Source organism: Dipodomys merriami, unplaced genomic scaffold, assembly GCF_024711535.1.
Source record: "Dipodomys merriami isolate MVZ:Mamm:240054 unplaced genomic scaffold, mDipMer1.0.p SCAF_8, whole genome shotgun sequence".
Lineage (NCBI taxonomy): Eukaryota > Metazoa > Chordata > Mammalia > Rodentia > Heteromyidae > Dipodomys > Dipodomys merriami.
In genome coordinates, this window is record NW_027206401.1 from 6,447,720 (window position 1) to 6,469,066 (window position 21,347).

A 21,347-nucleotide genomic window follows, 5' to 3' on the forward strand; every position below is an offset into this window, starting at 1 on the left:
GAAGGATAGAGGGAACAGCTAATACTAACCAAAAGGAAAGAAATGTACATATCACCCGATGTGGAAGAAATAGCTGAACTGTCAAAGCTCATAGAATTTACAAACTATAGACCATGATAGAGACAATTTGCCTCATGAAGGTTAGAATGTGTTTATGACTTTAAGTATCACTATCTCACAATACTATGAAATTTGTGAAACTTATGTAATCACTTAATCACAATAAAAAATGTTTTAAAAAGTATCAAGTGTAGGGTTGAGGGCATGGCTCACGTGGTACAGTTACCTACCATTCTCAAGGCCCTGGGTTCAATTCCCAGTATAATTTAAAAAAATATATAGTTAAATCTAAGACACATGTCATTAGCTGTTTCAGTATTCTAAGGCCATTTAATTTACGCTACACCAAGTTGGCTATGTAGTTATGTTCTTGAATGGATCAGCCACATGGAATTATTTTCCTCCACAAGTAACAGAGGCTTATAAACAAACACTAATTTTCAGGATTCAGATCTAAAGTGTGTGCAAATGAGTAAGAAAGCAAAGATGTGACTCATGTCAATAAACAGGACGTGCTTATGTACACTAATCATTCTGAAGTGTAGACTCAGGCATGCTTTTCAATCAGAAAAGCCTTAAAAGCCAGTAACTCTTTTAATCTTACTTCATCTCTGCTATCTTTTGATTCTACTCAGCAGTCTGTCAATGACTCTAACTCAAATAACAAACAAGAGAATCAAACGCACACATTCTTAAGAAATAACAGAAGGCAGTAAGTGATCCACCCAGCAAGTGGTACTAACATGAATGATACTGAGGCTGGAGGGTAATCTGGGGACATTAGATCCAAAAGCTTAGGCATTTCATGAAAAAGACAAAGCCACATGAGATGAGAACTCCAAATGGTAAGGAAGGAGAATAACAGAAAACCTTCATCCAGGCCCAGTACTAAGTGTGCTCATGGTGCCTGTTCTGGGAAATTTATCCAGTCAACTGTGCAACATCCTTCCTCTAGAGCAGAGGTAGTAAATCTTTTCATTTCCTGTCAGATCATACAAGGTTCTCAAAATCATTTGGTATATAACAGGGCAGACAAATGATTCTTAAACGCTTTTTGTCAACTTCCCTAGACTATCTGTTTGCACTAATAATTCTGCAAGGCCTGTGAATGATGTTACAAACACCCATATGACCCTCAGCAGGAAAAGGCTCCATACCCATGCTTTTGAGGGTGAGTGTCAGTGAAAATATTGCTACTTGTGTGCCACACATCCAGTCCTACACAAAGACGTATCAAGGACAAACTTAACCTGGGCACAGATGATTCATACCTGTATTCCTAGCTACTCAGGAGGTTGAGATCTGAGGATCGCAGTTCAGAGCCAGCCTAACCAGAAAAGTCCAGCAGACTCTGGTCTCAAATACACCACCAAAAAGTGAGAAATGAAGGTGTGGCTCAAGTGGTAGAGCACATCCTTGAGCGAAAAAGCTAAGGGACAGTGCCTAGCCCTGAGTTAAAGCCCCAGTATTGACATAAAGAAAAAAAAAGAAAAACAACGTAACTAAAGAAAAAGGGCTGTCAAGAGCTGGTGGTTCACACCTGTAATCCCAGCTACTTAAGAGGCTAAGATTTTGAGTACTGTGCTTCAGAGTCAGCCTGGGCAGAAAAGGCCATGAGACTCTCATCTCCAATTAACTACCAGAAAACCAGAAGTGGAGCTGTGGCTCAAAGTGGTAGAACATAGCTCCACACCTGACTGACTAAATAAATAAATAAAATGCTAGGGTGCCTAACTCAGTAAACATGATTGTACCTAAGAACTGTGGATAGCCCTATAAGTTGAATGGATGAATGGTTCATTTATTTTATGGCTAATTACAAAACAGTTAAGATAAACTTCTTCCTTCCAAAGTCATGTTCACTAATCACCAAATAATCAAATGAAAATATAGATCCTGAATGTGCTCCATTGTCCAATGAGTTTGATTGACCTCTAAGGAGTAAATCCACATCAACTGAGCTCAGCTGGCCATTAGTATACCCTGAGCCCCATGGCCTTCAGGGGACTCAACCTTTCACTTTAGCTTGGTGAATGCCCACCCTTCTCAGGAGAGCTTGTGCTTACCTGAACACTCTTCAGGATTCAGATAAGGAGAATTCTACAAAGTAAGACAGTGCTCAACAGAACCAAAAGAAATCTGTCAATAAATCAAGGCCTATATAGAATATTCAGGAAACTTTCGGTGATTCGGCCCTGCTTCAAAGCACTGGCTCCTGGCTCTGTGTCCCAGCTTAGTGATTTGGATTCTTCCAGCCTTTAAGACTCTCTATTCTCCAGCAAATATACAACACAATGTGATTCTTTCAATGTCACAAATTAAGAGTCCTTGTTATGTGGAAATATATGATGCTAAATTCTCAAGGGGATACAGAGATGACTTGGTCATCTCAACAGGTATTTTGGTATCTATACAGACCTAACTCAGAAAGATCTGGCTGAGGCTGACACATAAAAGCCAACACATTTGCTACAGGACAATGTCTAAAATAAGATGCATTTAAACTACCTTTAAACCCATAGTTTCAAGTGTCTGTTTCAGATTGTTATGTGTTACACTTCAAAATATGATTTGCACTGAAGTGCTCTTGCTAAGTGCCTACAAAAGCAGCCTGTATTTTCTCCATCATACAACTACTCTCTGTTGTTACTGCTGACTAAATCTGGTCTTCCTCCATTAGTCTATGACCTGAATTGGTGAAGTGGCTATAGGGCTGAAATTGTTATTTTTAATACAAACTCCATTTACCTGCTTTTAATACCAAACCTTGGTTTTCCCTTAGGGAACCAGTATTCCCTGCTCAATCTACAAGTTGGCAGAAGGAATCCTCAAGCCATCTACCCTACTCATGCCTGATCAATCAGCATTTCCTCCCTGATGCCAACAATGACTGGTTCATGTTTGAGAACCAATAACAAGATGGGAATCAATCTCAGGACTTTCGATGGGAAAAGAACAATCTTTTTACTAGAGAATCAGGAGACAATTAGTCTGAAGTTGCTAAGAACAATAATGAATGAGCCTGACTCAGAGTAGTCACCAGACAAAACTGTTTAAACTAAAATAAATAAAAATAAAAAATAAAAACACACAAGGGTATCATATCAGGTTCAGCCATCAGGTCCTACAAACTGTTTTTGTTTCTGTTTTTGAACAGTGCCATGTACAATACATTCCTGTGATTAGTTGCTTAAACCAATTTGAGTAGCTTTTCTGTGCTTGAAACCAAAATGAATTCATTTCTCTAATCTCATTCCAACAGCACTTAGCATTGTAGTAGCACTAGAAGAAATTGAGTATTATCACACCTGTAATCCTAGCTGCTCAGAAAGCTGAGATCTGAGGATCATGGTTCAAATCTAGCTGGGCAGAAAAGTCTCTGTGATACTCTTACCTCCATTTAACCACTCAAAAACTGAAAGTGGAGTTGTGGCTCAGTGGTACAGCACTAGCCTTGAGCAAAAGAGCTGAGGGACAACGCCCAGGCCCTGAGTTCAAGCCTTATGACCAACAAGAAAAAAAGAAAAGAAAAGAAAGGAAAAAGAAGGAAGGAAGGAAGGAAGGAAGGAAGGAAGGAAGGAAGGAAGGAAGGAAGGAAGGAAGGGAGGGAAGGAGGGAGGGAGGGAGGGAGGGAGGGAGGAAGAGGGAAGGGAGGGAGGGAAAGGGAAGGGAAGGGAGGGGAAGGGAAGGGAAGGGAAGGGAAGAGAGGGGAAGGGAGGGGAGGGGAGGGGAGGGGAGGGGAGAGGAAGGGAAGGGAAGGGAAGGGAAGGGAAGGGAAGGGAAGGGAAGGGAAGGGAAGGGAAGGGAAGGGAAGGGAAGGGAAGGGAAGGGAAGGGAAGGGAAGGGAAGGGAAGGGAAAGGAAAGACAAAAAATAACTTATCATCACAATACCTTTCATATATTTTTATTTTAAACAACAGTAATAGTAAAACACAACACATAACTACTTGGAAAAAATGGAAAAGTTGAATTTCCAGGCATATTTCTACCCTAAAAAGAAGCCTTTGATTTACAGTAATTACTACAAATCTTAAATGAATTTCAGATTACATGCAAGTCTTTGTGGTATTGTAGGACTCTCAGCTCCTCCAACTGAGGCAGACAAAGAAAGGAAGAAACCAGGCAAGGCAAGGGTGGAGACCATGTTTATTTAGCTCTGATCAAATCACTAGCAGCAACAGTGGCAGCAGTCCATTATGGAAGCACACTGTTCACTACTCATCTCATCATACTTGTAGACAGCAAAGCAGCACCAACTTCATTCTGTTCACGGGTTCATGTTCTGTCCATTAGAACAAACTCTGCACCTGTCCCATAGCAGCAGTTCATTATCACACTGTCCCACAGTGATCACACACTGTCCCACCCTGACAGTTCATCACTGCTCCCTGTCCTTCAGTAGCTTCTGTTTATACCCCCTCTACAGAAAAGTGGCATTTGGCCAAAGATGGCCACACACACGCACACCTAGTCTCAAGGGTTACCTCAGAGAATGCATGTGTACATGATACAGGGATTCATGGGAATGCTGCAGCAGATGAATCCCAGTCCTTGGAAAGTGAAGGCCAAAGCCCCCTGAGATTATGGTGAGAGAAGCCTGACTTACTCTGCTTTACCCTTCACTCAGCATTTCCTTCCAGATTAGGCTAATAAGTCCATGGTGCCTGCTGACTGCCAGGTAGTTAACAGGAAATTTTAAAAAATATAATTGTTAAAGTCAGGTAGTAAATACATTTCTTTTTTTGACAATGTCACCCCTTCCTTTGCTTTCCCCCAGTTTTCCCCTCCTGTTTCTGCCCTCAAGTTGTATCATTTATTTTCCACATAGTATATTTTCTGTTTTGAGCATTACAAAGGACATGGGCTACCAAGAGACCATCCAGCTCTGGAACCTATCTTTGAACACTTAAATGGCTATATTTAAATTAGCTGCTCAATGACAGGGACAGGAGGTTGAGAACAGAAGATCATAAGTGGGAAAGAATGTCTCTATACAGCACATGGATTCAATATAAACTCATTACCATATTTTATGTTGTTTTTCCAAATTGTAGGGATATATACATGAGGATTAATACACAAATACAAGTTATAGGGATAAACAAAAGTGTCACTTTCAGTCAGTTTTTTCTGTATCCAACAATGAATTTGAATGAATTTCATGAAAGAAAGCCAAATTACTTGTCTATATGGCAATAAACCTAAAATAGTAAAGATATCTCAATGCCACTAAAGTCCTAGAAATGATTTCCCTTTTAGGACTAACATGTTTTTTATTTTCAATGTAAATGCAGAGTTCCTGTTCTCATGGAGCTGACAGTTAAAGTGAAATAACGGTCAACTATACTCAGTACCTATCAACTTATAAATGTATGGAAAAAAAAGTGTAAGCCAGGAGCCTATGGCTCCTACCTACAATCCTAGCCACTTAGGAGGCGGAGACCCAGAGGATCACAGAGGCTAGCCTGAGGAAAAAGTCCACAAGACTCTATCTCCAAAAACAACCAGCAAAAAATCCATCTGGACATATGATTCAAGTGGTAGAGTGCCAGCCAATTTAAAATGCTGAGAGTATGAGGCCCTTGAGTTCAAATACTAACACTAGTGGAAGAAGGAAGAAAATGAAGAAGAGTGGGAAGAATCTGTAGAAGAAAGTGAATATTAAAAAGAAACTCTTTAAAATGCTTAGCATTTTGGAGACTGTAACAGATACTATAGGAATAAACTAGAAGAATGCAGAATCTTAAAAGCTAAGAAGTTTCTGAACAACTACCTAGTTGTTTGGTTTTTTTCCCAGTCTGTCCCACAGGCTTGAACTCAGGACCTGGGAGCTATCCCTGAGCTTCTTTTGCTCAAGGCTGGCACTCTACCACTTGAGCCACAGCTCCACTTCCGACTTTCTGGTGGCTAATCAAAGATAAGCGTTTCATGGACTTTGCTGCCTGTGTTGGCTTTGAGCCTCAATTCTCAGATCTCAGGCTCCTGAGTAGTTAGGATTATAGACATAAATCATGGTACCTGGTCTAACTTTTAATATTAAGAAATTTACTGTGGGTAGGGATAGGAGAGAAAAACTGGGAGAGATCAAGGGAAGGGATGACATTGTCCAAAAAGAAATGTAGTCATACCAGGTCCTAGTGGCTCATGCTTATAAATCCTAGCTACTCAGGAGGCTGAGCTCTGAGGATCCCAGAAGGCCATTAACCCAGTCACTAAGAGCTAGAACAGATCTTTACTTCCAATACAGGAGATTTAAAGAGACTAGAGCTCAACATCAAACATTGCTCCTCTGATTGCTGGCATCATTGTGAATTATGTATTTTTCAAAACAGAAAATGGGCCTGGGAAGGTGGCTCAGTGGTAAAGTGCTTGCCTTGCATTCATGAGGACCTGGGTTTGATTCCTCAGCACCACATAAGCAGAAAAAGCCAGAAGTGGCGCTGTGGTTCAAGTGGTAGAGTGCTAGCCTTGAGCTGAAGAGCTCAGGGACAGCACCTAGGCCCAGAGTTCAAGACCCATGACTGACCAAAAACAAAAACAAAAACAGAAAATGAACTACTACAGCATTTTCTATTTTTACCTGCAGAAGGAAACCTGCTCTATCCCTGAATCTTGGTAGGGATTAGCTCATTAGCAGAGGTGACTCTTTCGCACATCTCTTAAGCATAAAGGTATTTGTGACTCTATTTCTCATTGTTGAACCTGCTTCCCACACAGATATGCACTATCTCCTTGTTACATTTTGAGTATAAATACATACACTGAAGCCTGGGTCCCCAACTAGTGCCACTATTTTGGGAGTGCTGTAAAGTTTTAGGAGATGGAGTGTAGCTGGAGGAAGCAGATCACTGGGATAGTGTACTTGGGCTGTATCTGCTCAAGTCTCTTCCTGAAGATGTCTCAATATGGTTTTCCCTACTACAGAGTATTCACTGTGTTACATTTTGTTTTGTTAACATGAGCTCACTATGTAACTCAGGTTGGTTTCAAATTTCAGATTCTCTGGTCTCAGCCTCCTGAGAATTTCAATAACAAAGCTAGCATAATAAATGGAACATTCATCAACCTCTAATGAGTATATTTTAGTTACTTAAATTCCTTTCTAGGAGCAGGGCACCAGTGACTCTCTCCTGTAATTCCAGCTACTTAGGAGGCTGAGATCTGAGGATTTCAGTTTGAAGCCAGCCTGGGCAGGAAAGTCTTAAGTTTTATTAAGTCTTAGGGAAAGCTTATCCAAATGGATAAAATCCCCATTATAAACCACAACATTACAAAGCAAAGCTGAAACATATAAAGAGCATTACTGTCCATGAAGTAGTTCATGCCTGTTATGCTAGCTGCTCAAGAAGTAGAGATGGGATAGATCATTTTAGGACAACCAAGACATAAAAAAAAAAAATCATGAGACCTCATCTCAATCAATAAAAAACTTAGTGCAGTCATATGTGCCTCTCATAGCTACACAGAGGAAGCAAAAATAGGAGAGTGGTCCAGGCTGGCCTAGGCAAAAAGTAAGACCCTATCTTAAAAAAGAGAAAAAAAGAATAGGTGCATAGCTCAAGTGCTAAAATACATGCCTGAGCTCAAAAACCAAAAAACACCCATGGATCCAGTCAACATAAGAACAGTCAGTGGGCATGGTGGCTCATGCTTAATTCCTAGCTCTCAGGAGGCAGGAGGATGGCAATTCTAGGCCCTCCTGAGCATAAATTAAGCAGGCCTCCATCTCAACAAAGAATTTATATATGGTGGCATGTACTTGTCATCTCAGCTACTTGAAAGACACAAATAGGAGGATTACAGATTAGGCTGGTCTATACATAAACATGAAACTATCTCAAAAATAAAGTAGAAAATGTGGCTTAACCACAAGGCCTTGAGTTCAAACCTTAGTATTTCCCCCCAAAAGGGAAGATGACTATCTATTCAACAAGAGTAGATTTTTGTTCTAAGCAAAAAATAAATAGGTCCTTGTCCAACAGGCTCGGATACCCTCCTACAAATGACAGCACCTGATCTGACAAGAACGGGTACATGCTAGGTAGGGCCAAGGAGATGTGGTGGCCTTGGCATCTCACAGAAGGGAGGAAGCACTTCTCTGAAGACAAAATGTGGCTTAGTCTTCTTTCCTCACTAAAATAAATAGCTTAAATTCTGTTCTTGTTCCAAAACCTTCACTACAAAATATCTGGTTAGCTGCATCCTTGAGTCCTTGAAGACCTCAGGTTTTCTGTCTTGACTGAAAAATAAATGCAGATGTCCAGGTAAACACCTCACTTTCAGTGCTAGAAGGCAGGACCCACAAGCTCTTTGGGGTTTCTTTTGTCCCACAGTGCCAAACTCTATAAAGAACTTAGACTAGTTACTTACTGAAGGTGTATGTTCTCAAATGTAAACTGTGAGCACCTCCCCATCCCCCGCAAAAAAAAAAAAAAAAAAAAAAAAAAACCTGTCTCTGACCCTCTGAGTCAGAGTAGGAAATTTCTTAGTACCAACTAAAGCATATGGACTGTAAGGTAATAACTAGAGAATGAGGGACATTCATATCACTCATGAAAACGGCACTTGCATCATTTTGGAAGTCCTTTCTAAAAATACATTATCACTACTCTGAGAGAAAAGAATTACTACTTCCATTTAACCAAAAGTACAATACTTCAATGACTTGGAAAAACCACAGTTGTTATAAAAATGGCAGATTCTGAACTTCCTAGAGTTAAGATATACAAAAAGAGAGTAATGGAAAGGCCATGTAATGAAAATGACACAGTCTTCCCTTAAGTCCATCACCATACTACCATGGTTATAACCACAAATCTATTAAGAATTACTTTTGATGAAGTATTTACAAGGAAAATATAAGATCTGCAGAAGGATTTTGCTGGTTTTAATCCAAAATAGGCCATGTTATACATTAGTAAGTATGTGTTTACATTATTAAATATGTGTAAAAGCTTTTAAATATCAAAGGGGGTTTTCAAGTATCTCCTAAGTTTGAGAAAACAGATTATCTACTACTCAGGATGCCAACATGGAGGCTGGCTTAGCAATCCATAGTGGTTCTGGGCCTTCACCAAGGAGCACACAGAAACCTAAAACTCAATTCATGGGGCTGGGAAGGTGGCTCAGTGGTAGAGTGCTTGCCTTGCATGCATGAGGCCCAGGGTTCTATTCCTCAGCACCACATAAGCAGAAAAAGCTAGAAGAGGTGGTATTAGCGCTCAAGTGGAAGAGCGCTAACGTTGAGCTGAAGAACTGAGGGACATTGTTCAGGCCCCATGACTGACCAAAAGCAAACAAGCAAACAAACAAACAAAAATCTCGATAAGAAATGTACTCATTATCTTGCCCATGTAATTATAACCCCCCTGTACAGTATTTTCACAAAAAAAAAATCTCAACTGATGATCTAGAAATCCCTACTTTTTCTGGAGTTTCTACTTACGTACTCATGATTTCTATCTGGGTAATGAAGGACCCCAGCCAAGGCGGTATGTAACATACTTTCCAACATCACATCGTTCAACCCATAGCTGTACTATTACACTTGATGCCTCTGTGGCAGTAGGAGAGCTGAAATGTCTTCTCTTTCCAGTACTACAGTTTTTCCTAGTTTTCCTATTTTTTACCTTTCTTGTCTTTACTGTCCACCTTTCTTTGCATCTCTATTTCTCCATCATCAACACTCTTATCTTTGAATATCAAAGGAGAAATCATTAGTATGCAACTCAAAAAAGAGCCTTAACCAGAACCTTACCATATTCAGATTTCCAACCTCCAGAACCATGTGGGAGTAGTAAATTTATGTCATATATAAGCCGCCAAATCTATGGCATTTTGTTATAGCATCCTAAAGACTAAGATATACTTGCTCCTTTCCAAGAGCTTTTTGAAAAGCATCTAATGACATTTTAAGATACCTGAAATAGGTATTGATTTTTCATAAGAAAATACCCAAATAAGCTAATGAATCATGAAACATACTATCATCAAGGTGCTGGGCGCCAGTGGCTCACACCTGTAATTCTAGCTACTCAGAAGGCTGAGATCTGAGGATTGTGGTTTGAAGCCAGCCTGGACAAGAAAGCCTGTGAGTCTCTTATCTCCAATAAACTACTCAGAAAAAGCTAAAAGTAGTGATATGGCTCAAGTGGTACAGCACTAGCCTTGAGGACAAAGAGGCTCAGGGACAGCATCCAGGCCCTGAGTTCAAAACCAGGGACAACACCTCCCCCGCTCCCCCCCAAAAAATCGTCAAGGTGCTATGAGGTAAATATTTGCAAGAAATTATCAGCCATGACTTTTTTTTAAATGTGTGCCTAATGTAAATATCTATCAAAATAAATGTTGGTTACATTTCACATACAATCCCATTATCTGTGATTCTTACCAGACTAAATAAAGCTGGCATCAACGGCTCATGTCTACAATCACAGGTACTCTAGAGACTGACATTATTTAGGAGGTAGAACCTCCTATGCTCCTCAGGAGGATCATGGTATAAAGCCAGTCAGGATAAAAAGCTCACAATACTACTTCAATCAATAAGTAGGTATAATGGTATGTGACTGTCGGCCAGCTATGTGACATGCTGAGATTGAGGCAAAAAAGCTTGCAAGATCCTGTATCTATAGAAAGAGCTGGATGTAAGGATGCACAACTGCCATCCACCTACAGTGGAAGTATACATGAGAGTAAAGTTCAGGCCTATCCAAGCCAAAGTGAGTCCCTAAAGGGGCTGCAGGCTTGGCACAAGTGGTAGAGTATCAGGCTAATAAGAGCAAATCTCTGAGTTAAAATCCAACTATTGTTATTTTTTTTTAATGGGTAGAAGGGCTGGGAAGGTGGCTCAGTGGTAGAGTGCTTGCCTTGCATGCATGAGGCCCTGGGTTTGACTCCTCAGCACATGAACAGAAAAAGCGGGAAGTGGCACTGTGGCTCAAGTGGTAGAGCACTAGCCTTAAGCTGAAGAGCTGAGGGACAGCGCCCAGGCCCAGAATTCAGGCCCCAACACCAAGGCAGAAAAAAAAAAAAAAAAAAGAAAGAAAAAAAAGAAACTATTGCTTATTCAGGAAATGTTAGCTCTCTACCTCTTTCTATTCTGACTGTATATTTCCCATTGGCTTGAAAGAAATGACTCATCTACCTGTACCGGTGGCTGCCCTGTATTTTGGCATCTGATAAAATTTAAAGATGCCTAGAAAAAAGAAAAGGAAAAAGAAAATCACTATATAAAATATTCTCGGGCTGGGAAGGTGGCTCAGTGGTAGAATGCTTGCCTTGCATGCATGAGGCCCTGGCTTCGATTTCTCATTTTGATTTTTACACTCTTGGTCTTAGGCAGGCAACTCTGCTGTTGAGGCCAGGAGCTTCAGGTAGTTAAGATCATTGAGTCCAAAAGCACTCTGGGAACCTTTCAAATTCAGGACCTTTCAGACAGGCAGAGGAAAGGAAGAGGAAAACAGGGACATGGGAGACAAATGACCCACAGGAGGAGGACAGGCCCTTATATACTGTCACCTTAGCATCTTTGCCCCTGGGACATGAGAGGGAGAAATTGTGTGTCAAGTCTTCACAACAGCAAGTCTAAAACTGAAGCAAAAGACATTTAAGTGGTGGGATGGGGGTGAAAGGGAGGGATGGAGTTGTGCTCAACAACCAGAAGTAACCAAACAAAAATCAAAACAAAATCACAGCTGACCTCACTGTTGTGGCCCCGCAGGTTGAAGTTTATCCTCTGTGGAGTACTCCTGTCTCTGCGGCAGTGGCTTGAGGTGAAAGTCACCCCCACCACACCGCGCCCGTTGCCAGTGGCCAGCCAGCCTTCTTCATAGTACCGCCTCCGGCACACAGGCTTCTCCTTCTCGCTCTTGGGGACGCGCCCCTTCCAGGACAGGCAGAGGATGTTGGAGTCACTGCAAAGCACAGGCCCATGTTCCACCGCTGCATACATACTTCTTTCAATAAATTATTTCACTTAAAAAGTAGAGTTTAGTATTGAAAAATTTGAAACAATTTCTTTTGTTTATCTTTGTGGTTGGCTTCTGTTGCTTTTCCCCCCTTTAATTAAGACTGACCTAGAACTAATTAGAAGGCCAGAATTTTATAAAGATCCACCAAATGCATAGTGAAAAAATTCCTCTATAAAAGATGATGGCAGTCTGTTAAGAAAAGGGAATGCCTAAAAAAACATGAGCTCCATTTTTATTTTCAAGTCGTTAGAAGAGGAAGAACGTGCTGATCCTTTGGACAAAGAGCTTTGTCAGAAAGCGGTGGTCAAGAAACAGAGTTCTCTTCTTTTTTCTATACAACTTCTCATTCAGCCTGAGATTCCAGTTTTGAGTAATGTGATTCCAGAGACAAAGGGTTGCAAATACATAGATTTCAAGTAACTTAAGGCTTTAAGAATCCCTCTAGCTGGAGTTCTCTATTCAAAAGTTCAGATACACAATACACAGGATCTTCCTTCTGAAGCCACCCGCTGGCATGTTTTCTGAACTAGACAAATTTCTGCTGCTACAGCTGAAAAAGATTGCATAAAGGGAAAAAAAGGCACACAAACCGTGCAAAACAGACCAGAGTTTGTGCAGACAGAAGTCCAAATTTTAGGAAGAAAAGCAGTTTTCCTTCTGTTCAGAACCAGAAACTCCCTACCTCAAAGCTGGGCCCTGTGTCCCCAGGGAACACAGGGCTTCCTAGGATGACTTTTCCACTGGTGGGTACACAACTCCATGCCATAGAGCTAGAAAGCTAGCCCCTTTCCTCAGCTGAGGCAGAGGCTAACGCTACTCAAGTAGACCAAGTCCTTGCCTTGGGCAAGTCCTAAATCTTCTTGCCAACAAGTTACACTGCAAGATTTTCCCTTTCCCTTTCTTACTTCCTATTTACTTCCCCACTATTCTGCTCCTAAAGATCATGTATTTTACTATCTTAATGAAAAACTGTAACCTCAGAATTAAATCTATCAAGTAATCTTCTTATATGCAGTCTTCCTCATCTCAAGAAGATGAACAATTCCTTACAGCACACACCCAGGGCACCATCAGAGTCCTTCAGACTGTACCATCTGCCAAGAGGGTCACCGTGCTTCAATAACAAGCGTCTTCATGTCCACATGCAAGGCCTGTTTTCATGCCTTTAGCCCAAGGAAAAAGCAGCTTTGTTTAGTTTTCCTTGATATTTACTTTGTAATTATCAATTCCAACTCTCCTAAAGATGCAGAAAAGGGAAAGCCAAAAAATTAAACTAAAATTCCTCAAATATAGTTAAATAAAAACAGCAAAGGAATTAGTTCATTGTCCAAAATTGTGTCATCACACCTAAATTTGTTTTCTGAAGCCACAGTAACAGTAAAAGTTACTTTTCTGTCCAGAGTTTTAAAGTCTGTCCAAGTCACAAACCCAATAAAAAAATAAAGTGCAAAAACCACTGCATGATCCCACCTGCAATGTTTGAATTCACACTTCCCTACTCATATTCCTTCTTTAAACTGCAGAGGTATTTCTGAGGCTTAATCTGTGCAATTTTTTTTCTTCTTTTTGCAAACTTTCTTTACCCGTGAACACCATATGGAAAATTGGCCATTAGTGATATGTTTCTCCCGAGGCTCCTGAGCCTTGTGGTATCAAGTTGCTTCATCTGATTTTTAAATTAATTTGCATCAGTTGTAAAACTCTCAATGGCATAAGAATGAGTTTCTCTTCTTATGTAAATCATATGTATAGAGAGAGGATTTTAAATATACACCAACACATTCTTCTACCAGCACTTGCACTTAAAGTACTTGTTTTCCCAGTCACTTCAGGAAATCATCAGATTAATCACTGTTTGAAGATCTTGGAGTTTTACAAATCTGTAAAACAAAAAGGATATAGAACAAAAGAACTTTAAAATACTAATGAATAAATGCTCTAACAAAATAATTGCTACAGTTTAAATTAGAAACCCATCTCTACACTTAAAAGTCTATAGAGCATTGATTACATTGCTAAAATTTAGATAGCAAAAGAATATGCTGCATGAACTTTGAGAACACATATAACATGAAGAATTTGACTATCATGGACCATTCATTTTGTTAGATTTGTCAAGGGCTAGTTACATCTGGATGAAATCATTGCTCCATTCTTCTGCATCACACTGTCCTTTCTTTTTTTTCTTTTTTCTTTTTTTTTTTTTTTGTCGGCTGTGGGGCTTGAACTCTGAGCCTGGGCGCTGTCCCTCAGCTCTTCAGCTCAAGGCAAGCGCTCTACCACTTGAGCTACAGTGCCACTTCCGGTTTTCTGGTGGTTTATTGGAGATAGGAGTCTCACGGTCTCTCCTGCCCGGGCTGGCTTTGAACCTCGATCCTCAGATCTCAGCCTCCTGAGTAGCTAGGATTACAGGCGTGAGCCACCAGCGCCCGGCTCACACTGTCCTTTCTAAAACTCTGGTCCTAAATGTAAGACTTCATACTTACAGAGAATCTGGACATTGTTTAAGCAGGAAATTTGTTTAAAAAGAGACCCAGGCAAATTACTTGAATTAATTTTGTCACTATCAGTAAGATAATCCCTAATGACAGAAAGCAGTAAGGACTTTTTTAAAAAATATTTTTATTGTGAAAATACTGTACAGAAGGGTTACAATTACATGGATAATGAGCACATTTCTTATCAAGCATTGTAGCCTCCTGCTTTGTTTCCCCTTCCCATCCCTTCGTATCCACCCCACCCCGTCCCCCCCCCCCCACCAAAGTTGTAAAGTTCATTTTTCTTTTTTCTTTTTTTGGTCGGTTGTGGGGCTTGAACTCTGGGCTTGGGCGCTGTCCCTGCACTCTTCAGCTCAAGGCAAGAGCTCTACCCCTTGAGCCACAGCACCACTTCCGGTTTTCTAGCAGTTTATTGGAGATAAGGGTCTCACAGACTTTCCTGCCTGGGCTGGCTTTGAACCGTGATGCTCAGATCTCAGCCTCCTGAGTAAGCTAGGATTACAGGCGTGAGCCACCGGCGCCCGGCTTAAAGTTCATTTTTCGACATAACCACTTGTATATCTCATTGTTGCAATGGGTCCTCCTGTATCCCTGTTTTAACAGTTTTTTCCCTTCCCCTCCACATATACCAACATCATATATAGTGAAAGCAGGGTTTATTCCATGGGGGAGGGACATACAAGGCAACAAAGACATAATCTTATAAATATGTTAGAAACAATCACATGAAAGATCTCTTTTTTTTTTTTTTTTGGTCAGTCGTGGGGCTTGAGCTCTAGGCCTGGGAGCTGTCCCTGAACAATTCAGCTCAAGGCTCATGCTCTACCACTTGAGCCATCACGCCAGCAGTAAGGACTTTTAAAAGCTCAGATAGCAGGCAACAAACAGAGCAAAGCACAAATGTTTTCTCACCTTTTAAGTTATTGACTGGCAATAAAGTTTTAGAGAATGTATCTCTAGTATATCTATCCTATCCCTCTTCCGACTACCTAACAAGCAGGCCCACGTCACATCCTCGAAAATTCCCCACTCTGCCCCCATCCAAGGGGCCCTCAAAGTGATCTGTCAGAAGTGCAGTGGTTAATTTTTCCAGACACTGAAGGGCAAGGCCAGGGTGTCTGCATTTCTAATAAAGTTCCAAGAAATACTAATTCTGCCAGTGAGAGGAACCACTGGCTGATAGGATCAAGTTTCTGCAAGATCCTTTTAGGAAAACTACTTTCATCATAATACAAGGCCATTCTTTCATTTGTATCTATGATATAAAAGCCAATGGTGATCAAACTGTCAGCTCTAAGAAAATTTTTGACATGTCTAAGATCTACAATATTGAGGTTGTTATGCTATGCATTCTTACATATAGATTACTCTAGTTACCATCGTGTGTGTACGCGCGCGCGTGTGTGCATGCATGCGTGCGTGTGTGTGTACGTGTATGTGTGCATGTATGTGTGTGTGTTTTACCAAAAGTCAGTTTCTGGCAAATGTGAAGGATGCTGCTATAAATATCTGCATATATCTGGACCCTGCAGGAATTGTGAGAAATGTGTCTAATGCACACATTCAGGTGTGGAATTACTATGTGAGGACTGTCCACTCATATCTGCAACATTACTAAATCAATGGAGAAGTATCAGTTGTACCAGCAGTACATGGATTTTCTGAGAAGTGCAGTCGTGGAGTTTGAACTCAGGGTCTCAAGCTTGCTAGGGAGGCATTCTACTACTTGAGCCACTCTCTAGCCCTACACTGCTTTACTCATATCTGGGGATAACTTCAAACTACCCAACCTGGCCTCTCCCATAGTATGCAAACTAGGCAACTACACCATTCTTTGTGTGTGTGGGGGGGGGGAGTGAGGGGAGTCATGGGGCTTTGTACTCTGGGCTTGGGTGCTGCCCTGCACTCTTCCGCTCAAGGCGAGCACTCTACCTCTTGAGCCACAGCACCACTTCAGGTTTTCTGGTGCTTTATTGGAGATATGAGTCTCACAGACTTCTCTGCCTGGGCTGGCTTTGAACCACAATCCTCAGCTCTTAGCCTCCTGAGTAGCTAGGATTACAGGCGTGAGCCACCGACGCCCAGCTAACTATACCATTCTTGCTGGCTTTGTCTATTTATGTGGTGCTGAGGAATCGAACCCAGGGCCTCATGCTTGCAAGGCATGCACTCTACCGCTGAGCCACCTTCCCAGCCCCATTTATACCATTCTTATTGAGATAGTACCTCACTAACTTTTTTTTTGCCAAGGCTGGCCACAAACCATGATCCTCCTAATATGTACTTCCTCAGTGAATGGGATTACAGGTACAAGTCACTGTGCCTGCCTAGTCCATGGATTCTTTTTTAAGTTAACTACAGAGGGCTGGGAAGGTGGCTCAGTGGTACAGCGCTCGCCTTGCATGCATGAGGCCCTGAGTTCGATTCCTCAGCACCACATAAGGAAAAAGAAAAAAGCCCAAAGTGGTGCTGTGGCTCAAATGGTAGAGCACTAGCCTGAGTGCCCAGGCCCAGAGTTCAGGCCCCACGACCAGACCCAAAAAAAAAAAGTTAACTACAGAATGTCCTTAATCCAGCAGTTTAAAAGAAATTAAGCCAGCCAGGTGCCAGTGGCTTACACCTATAATCCTAGAAACTCAGGAGGCTGAGATCTGAGGATCCAGCCCAAGCAGAAAAGTCCATAAGACTCTTATCTCCAATTAACCACCAGAAAAAAGAAGTGGTGCTGTGGCTCAAGCAGTAGGGCAGCAGCCTTGGGCTGAAGAACTCAGGGACAGCACCCAAGCCCCAGGTTCAAGCCCCATGACAGACAAAAAAAAAAAAAAAAAAAAAGGGATTAAGCCAAGTGGTGGCTCAGACCTATAATCTTAGCTACTTGGGAGTCTGAAATCCAGAAGATCACAGTTCAAAGCCAGCTCAGGCAGAGAAGTCCATAAGACTCCATCTCCAAAGCCGGGCGCTGGTGGCTCACGCCTGTAATCCTAGCTACTCAGGAGGCTGAGATCTGAGGATCGCGGTTCAAAGCCAGCCCGGGCAGGAGAGACCGTGAGACTCCTATCTCCAATAAACCACCAGAAAACCGGAAGTGGCGCTGTAGCTCAAGTGGTAGAGCGCTCGCCTTGAGCTGAAGAGCTGAGGGACAGCGCCCAGCCCAGAGTTCAAGCCCCACGGCCGGCAAAAAAAAAAAAAAAAAAAAAAAAAAGACTCCATCTCCAAACAAACCAAAAGAAAAAAATCAAGGCTTAAGGTGTGACTCAAGTAGTAGAACACCAGAACAAGCACACTGAATAAGTGTGAAGTTCTGGGTTCAAACCTGAAATGAAGTATCACCCAAAATTCAGCTGATTAGTGGTTAAGATGTGTGCTAGGTAAATGCAGAAAGCTAATAGGAAAAAAACTAATGCTAGAATTTCAATCTTATGTCTGGGCTGTAGCTCAGCAGTAGAACTTTGCCTAATATCCAAAGGCCCTGGGTTCAATCCCCAGTACTGCAAAGAAAAATAAAAGTTTTAAGATACAGTGTAGGCCCAGATTGGCCTTGAATTTACATATTCTAATCTTGGTCTTGTGAGGAACTAGGATATAGCTTCATGTTACCACCCTTGGCAGCATTAAAAATTATTAATTTGATTAAATACTGAGTTTTACATTTAAGGCTTAAATATGCTATGTTCTAAAATAGCAATCATAAAGATGTGATTGCTAAAGTACATGGTAATCCTGAGGAAAAGCATTTGTACTAAAGTTTGTGTTACAAACTAAACTCATCAAATTTTTCTCATGGTATACTGGGCTTAACAGAAAGAATGAATGACCAATTATAGTTTTAGCATTCAGTAAATATTTTCTTGAATGTGAACAAAGTGAACCTGCCTTTTTATATTTATTGTCAATGACAAAAACTGAGCTTTCAAAATAAAATTAGAATTCTGGAAAACCACCATCTGTCACTATGAGCTTGCTGACTCCCCAAAAGATACTCCTCATGCAACTAGGGGTGACACTAATAATTTTGTACTTTGCATTTTGTACTCCATTGTGTTCCTATGATTTGAGTATGTTTTCCTCCCCTCTACCAAAGGTTCATGTACTGAAAGCTTACTTTTATAAGGCAGTACTAAAAAATCATGGTACTTTAGGAGATGGAAATATGTAATGGAAGGGAATGAGTCAATATGCTGTCATGAAAGTATCAGCAGTGGGTTAGGAAAGACATGGAGACAGCTAGAGTTGTGACTGTGACTTTCTGGCTAGACTTGGTACTCAATATGCAACCCGGTGCCAGGTTGTACTGAGGTGGTGAAATTCAGATTGAGGCATGAAGGTCACCTTAACAGCTGGCCTATCACAGGCAAGGATGTGGTCAGACACTTGGAGGCTCAGACTGGCCCTGATCTGTGAGCTATGCTGGCTGCTTCCCTCTCTCACTCTCAAAGCTGTCAGGTTTAGGAGAAAATTCAAGTAGCTTATTTAGCACAGAAGAAAGATGGCTGGGATTAGAGAAGAGCAACCAAAAAATGCAGTTGCAAATGTCCTGGAGTTCCAGGAGGTGGCAGAAAAATACAAGCATTTCCAAGTGGAGGTGTGGCTCAAGTAGTAAAGCACCAAACATGCAAAAAATACTTATCCAGGCCCTGTGTTCAAGCCCCAGGAGACAGACAGACAGACAGACAGACACACAGACACACAGACACACACACACACACACACACACAGAGTTTTGCCAATGGAGACACAGACACACATATACACACACACACAGAGTTTTGCCAATGGCTCACATCTGTAATCCTACTCAGGTGGCTGAGATCTGAGGATCTCTATTTGAAGGCAGCTTGGGCAGGAAAGTTAGTGTGATTCTTATCTACAATTAACCATCAAAAAGCCAGAATTGGAGCTGTGGTTCTAGTGGCAGAGCACTAGCCTTAGGCAAAAAAGCTCATGGGCAGTGTCCAGACCCCACAACATCCTACAACTTAGTGAGTGGTTGTATTCTACTCTGCAGAAGATTCAGATCTTTGGGACTCAGAACATATTTTCTAACTGGAATGCAACAAGTACTACAATCCAGCCTCAGGGAATTTGCATTCTAATGGGGGGGGAGAGATAACTGAGGTGGGAAAGGCTGGCACATAAGATGATACAGGAAAAGATTGGGAGGTTTGGGGGGGGGGAATTATGAGAAGTCTCAGAGGCCACAGAAAAGAACATATGCTTTATTATGAGTATAGTGGGAAACCACTAAAGTTTTAAGGATATTTTTATTTCTACCTTATACCCAGTATCACTGATGTGTAGAAAAGAACAAAGAAAGCAAAATGAAAACAGAAAGCATAGGTAGAACACACAGATGAGAGCCAGTGCTAGCCTGAGTTAGGATGTTTCCTAGAGGGGAGAAGTACACAGCAACCTGGGGATGTGGTTTGGAATTAGAATCCACAGAACATTTGATGAACTAGATATGAGAAAATCAGATAATCACAGTAAGCTTTTCCATGTAGCAGCGGAGGGGGCCTAGAGCAAATAGCTTTAACCTCTATGTGCTTCTGTGTTGAGGATAACACAATAGATGTGTTGTAAATAATTCAATGTCTAATACACACTAGCAGCTATAATAATCAATAACAATTACCACTACTATTATTACCATCAACCTCATGATACATTGTTAGGACTAAGTAGATAAATTTGTTATCTATTCTTTTTTTGCTTTTTGTAGTAGTACTGGAGGCTAAATCCTGGGCTGCATGCTGGGCAAGTGCTCTACTACTGAGCTCTACCCAATCTATGTTATACTTTTAAGACAATGCCTAGCATGTAATAAACTCTCAGAAAGTGTCAGCTAGTCTTCTTATGAATAGTTCCGAGTTGATCAAATGGGATAGATGGGGGAGTTGTTACAACAGAGCAAGAGAGCCTATGATTTCATAGGTTCCATTCAGATATTAACTTTTCCATGTTTGGGAGTCATGCAATAGTAAGCAGCAGGATATATTAGTAGTTAAACATCCGAATCTGAACATCCAAGGAGTTTAGTCTAAATACTAACTTAAGAATTATTACCCAGGCACTGGTGGCTCACGTCTATAATTCTAGCTACTCAGGAAGCTGAGATCTGAGAATCAAGGTTCAAAGCCAGCCAGGGCAGGAAAGTTCATGAGAATCTTAACTCTAATTAACCACCAGAAAACCAAAAGTGGTACTATGGCTCAAGCGGTAGAGTGCTCCCCTTGAGCTGAAGAGCTGAGGGACAGTGCCCAGGCCCAAGTTCAAGCCCCAGGACCGGCCAAAAAAAAAAAAAAAATCATTGACATAAAGATGAGTTAGTTGGCCAGAAAAGAATTCAGAGAAAGAAAGGAAGACAATGGAAGAAAGGACTTAGTGGTGAACTCTATAGAACCCCAACATTAGAACCCCAACATTAGAACCACAACATCAGATGCCAGGTAGAGTTGGAGGAGCCAACTGAGAAGTCTGACTAAGAGTGAAAAGGAAGTAGGAAACCAGGGGAGAGTGAGTCCTTACTCCTAAGCAGAGAGCAAGCCACCTCTGAGTCATATGGATGAAGAACATTGGATGTGGTTAGCTGAAGGTTGTGGTCTCGATAAAGACATTTTTTAGCACCTCATGAACTGCTTTCAACTAGGTCTCTATGTCTATCTCTCTTTTATTCCTCCCTCTGCTTTTTGCCAAGACTTTGAACTCAGGGTCTCATGCTTGTTTAGCTTGCTTGCTTTTCTGGTGTCCTACCATTTGAACCATATTTTTGACTAGCTTTTTGCTGATTAAATGAAGGAAGTCTCTGAGACTTTTATG

General features: G+C 41.3%; 1 protein-coding gene across 3 annotated transcripts in view; it reads right to left on the reverse strand.

Annotated features, from left to right (window-relative positions):
* The window catches only part of Tulp4 (TUB like protein 4), a 140,767-nt gene that overhangs the window by 95,796 nt on the left and 23,624 nt on the right, over positions 1 to 21,347 (reverse strand). For all 3 annotated transcript variants that reach the window (XM_070010540.1, XM_070010541.1, XM_070010542.1), the window contains exon 2: positions 11,763 to 13,913. In XM_070010540.1, the coding sequence (XP_069866641.1) occupies positions 11,763 to 12,014 (252 nt within the window). In that variant the 5' untranslated portion in view covers positions 12,015 to 13,913. The remainder of the gene's footprint in view (positions 1 to 11,762; positions 13,914 to 21,347) is intronic.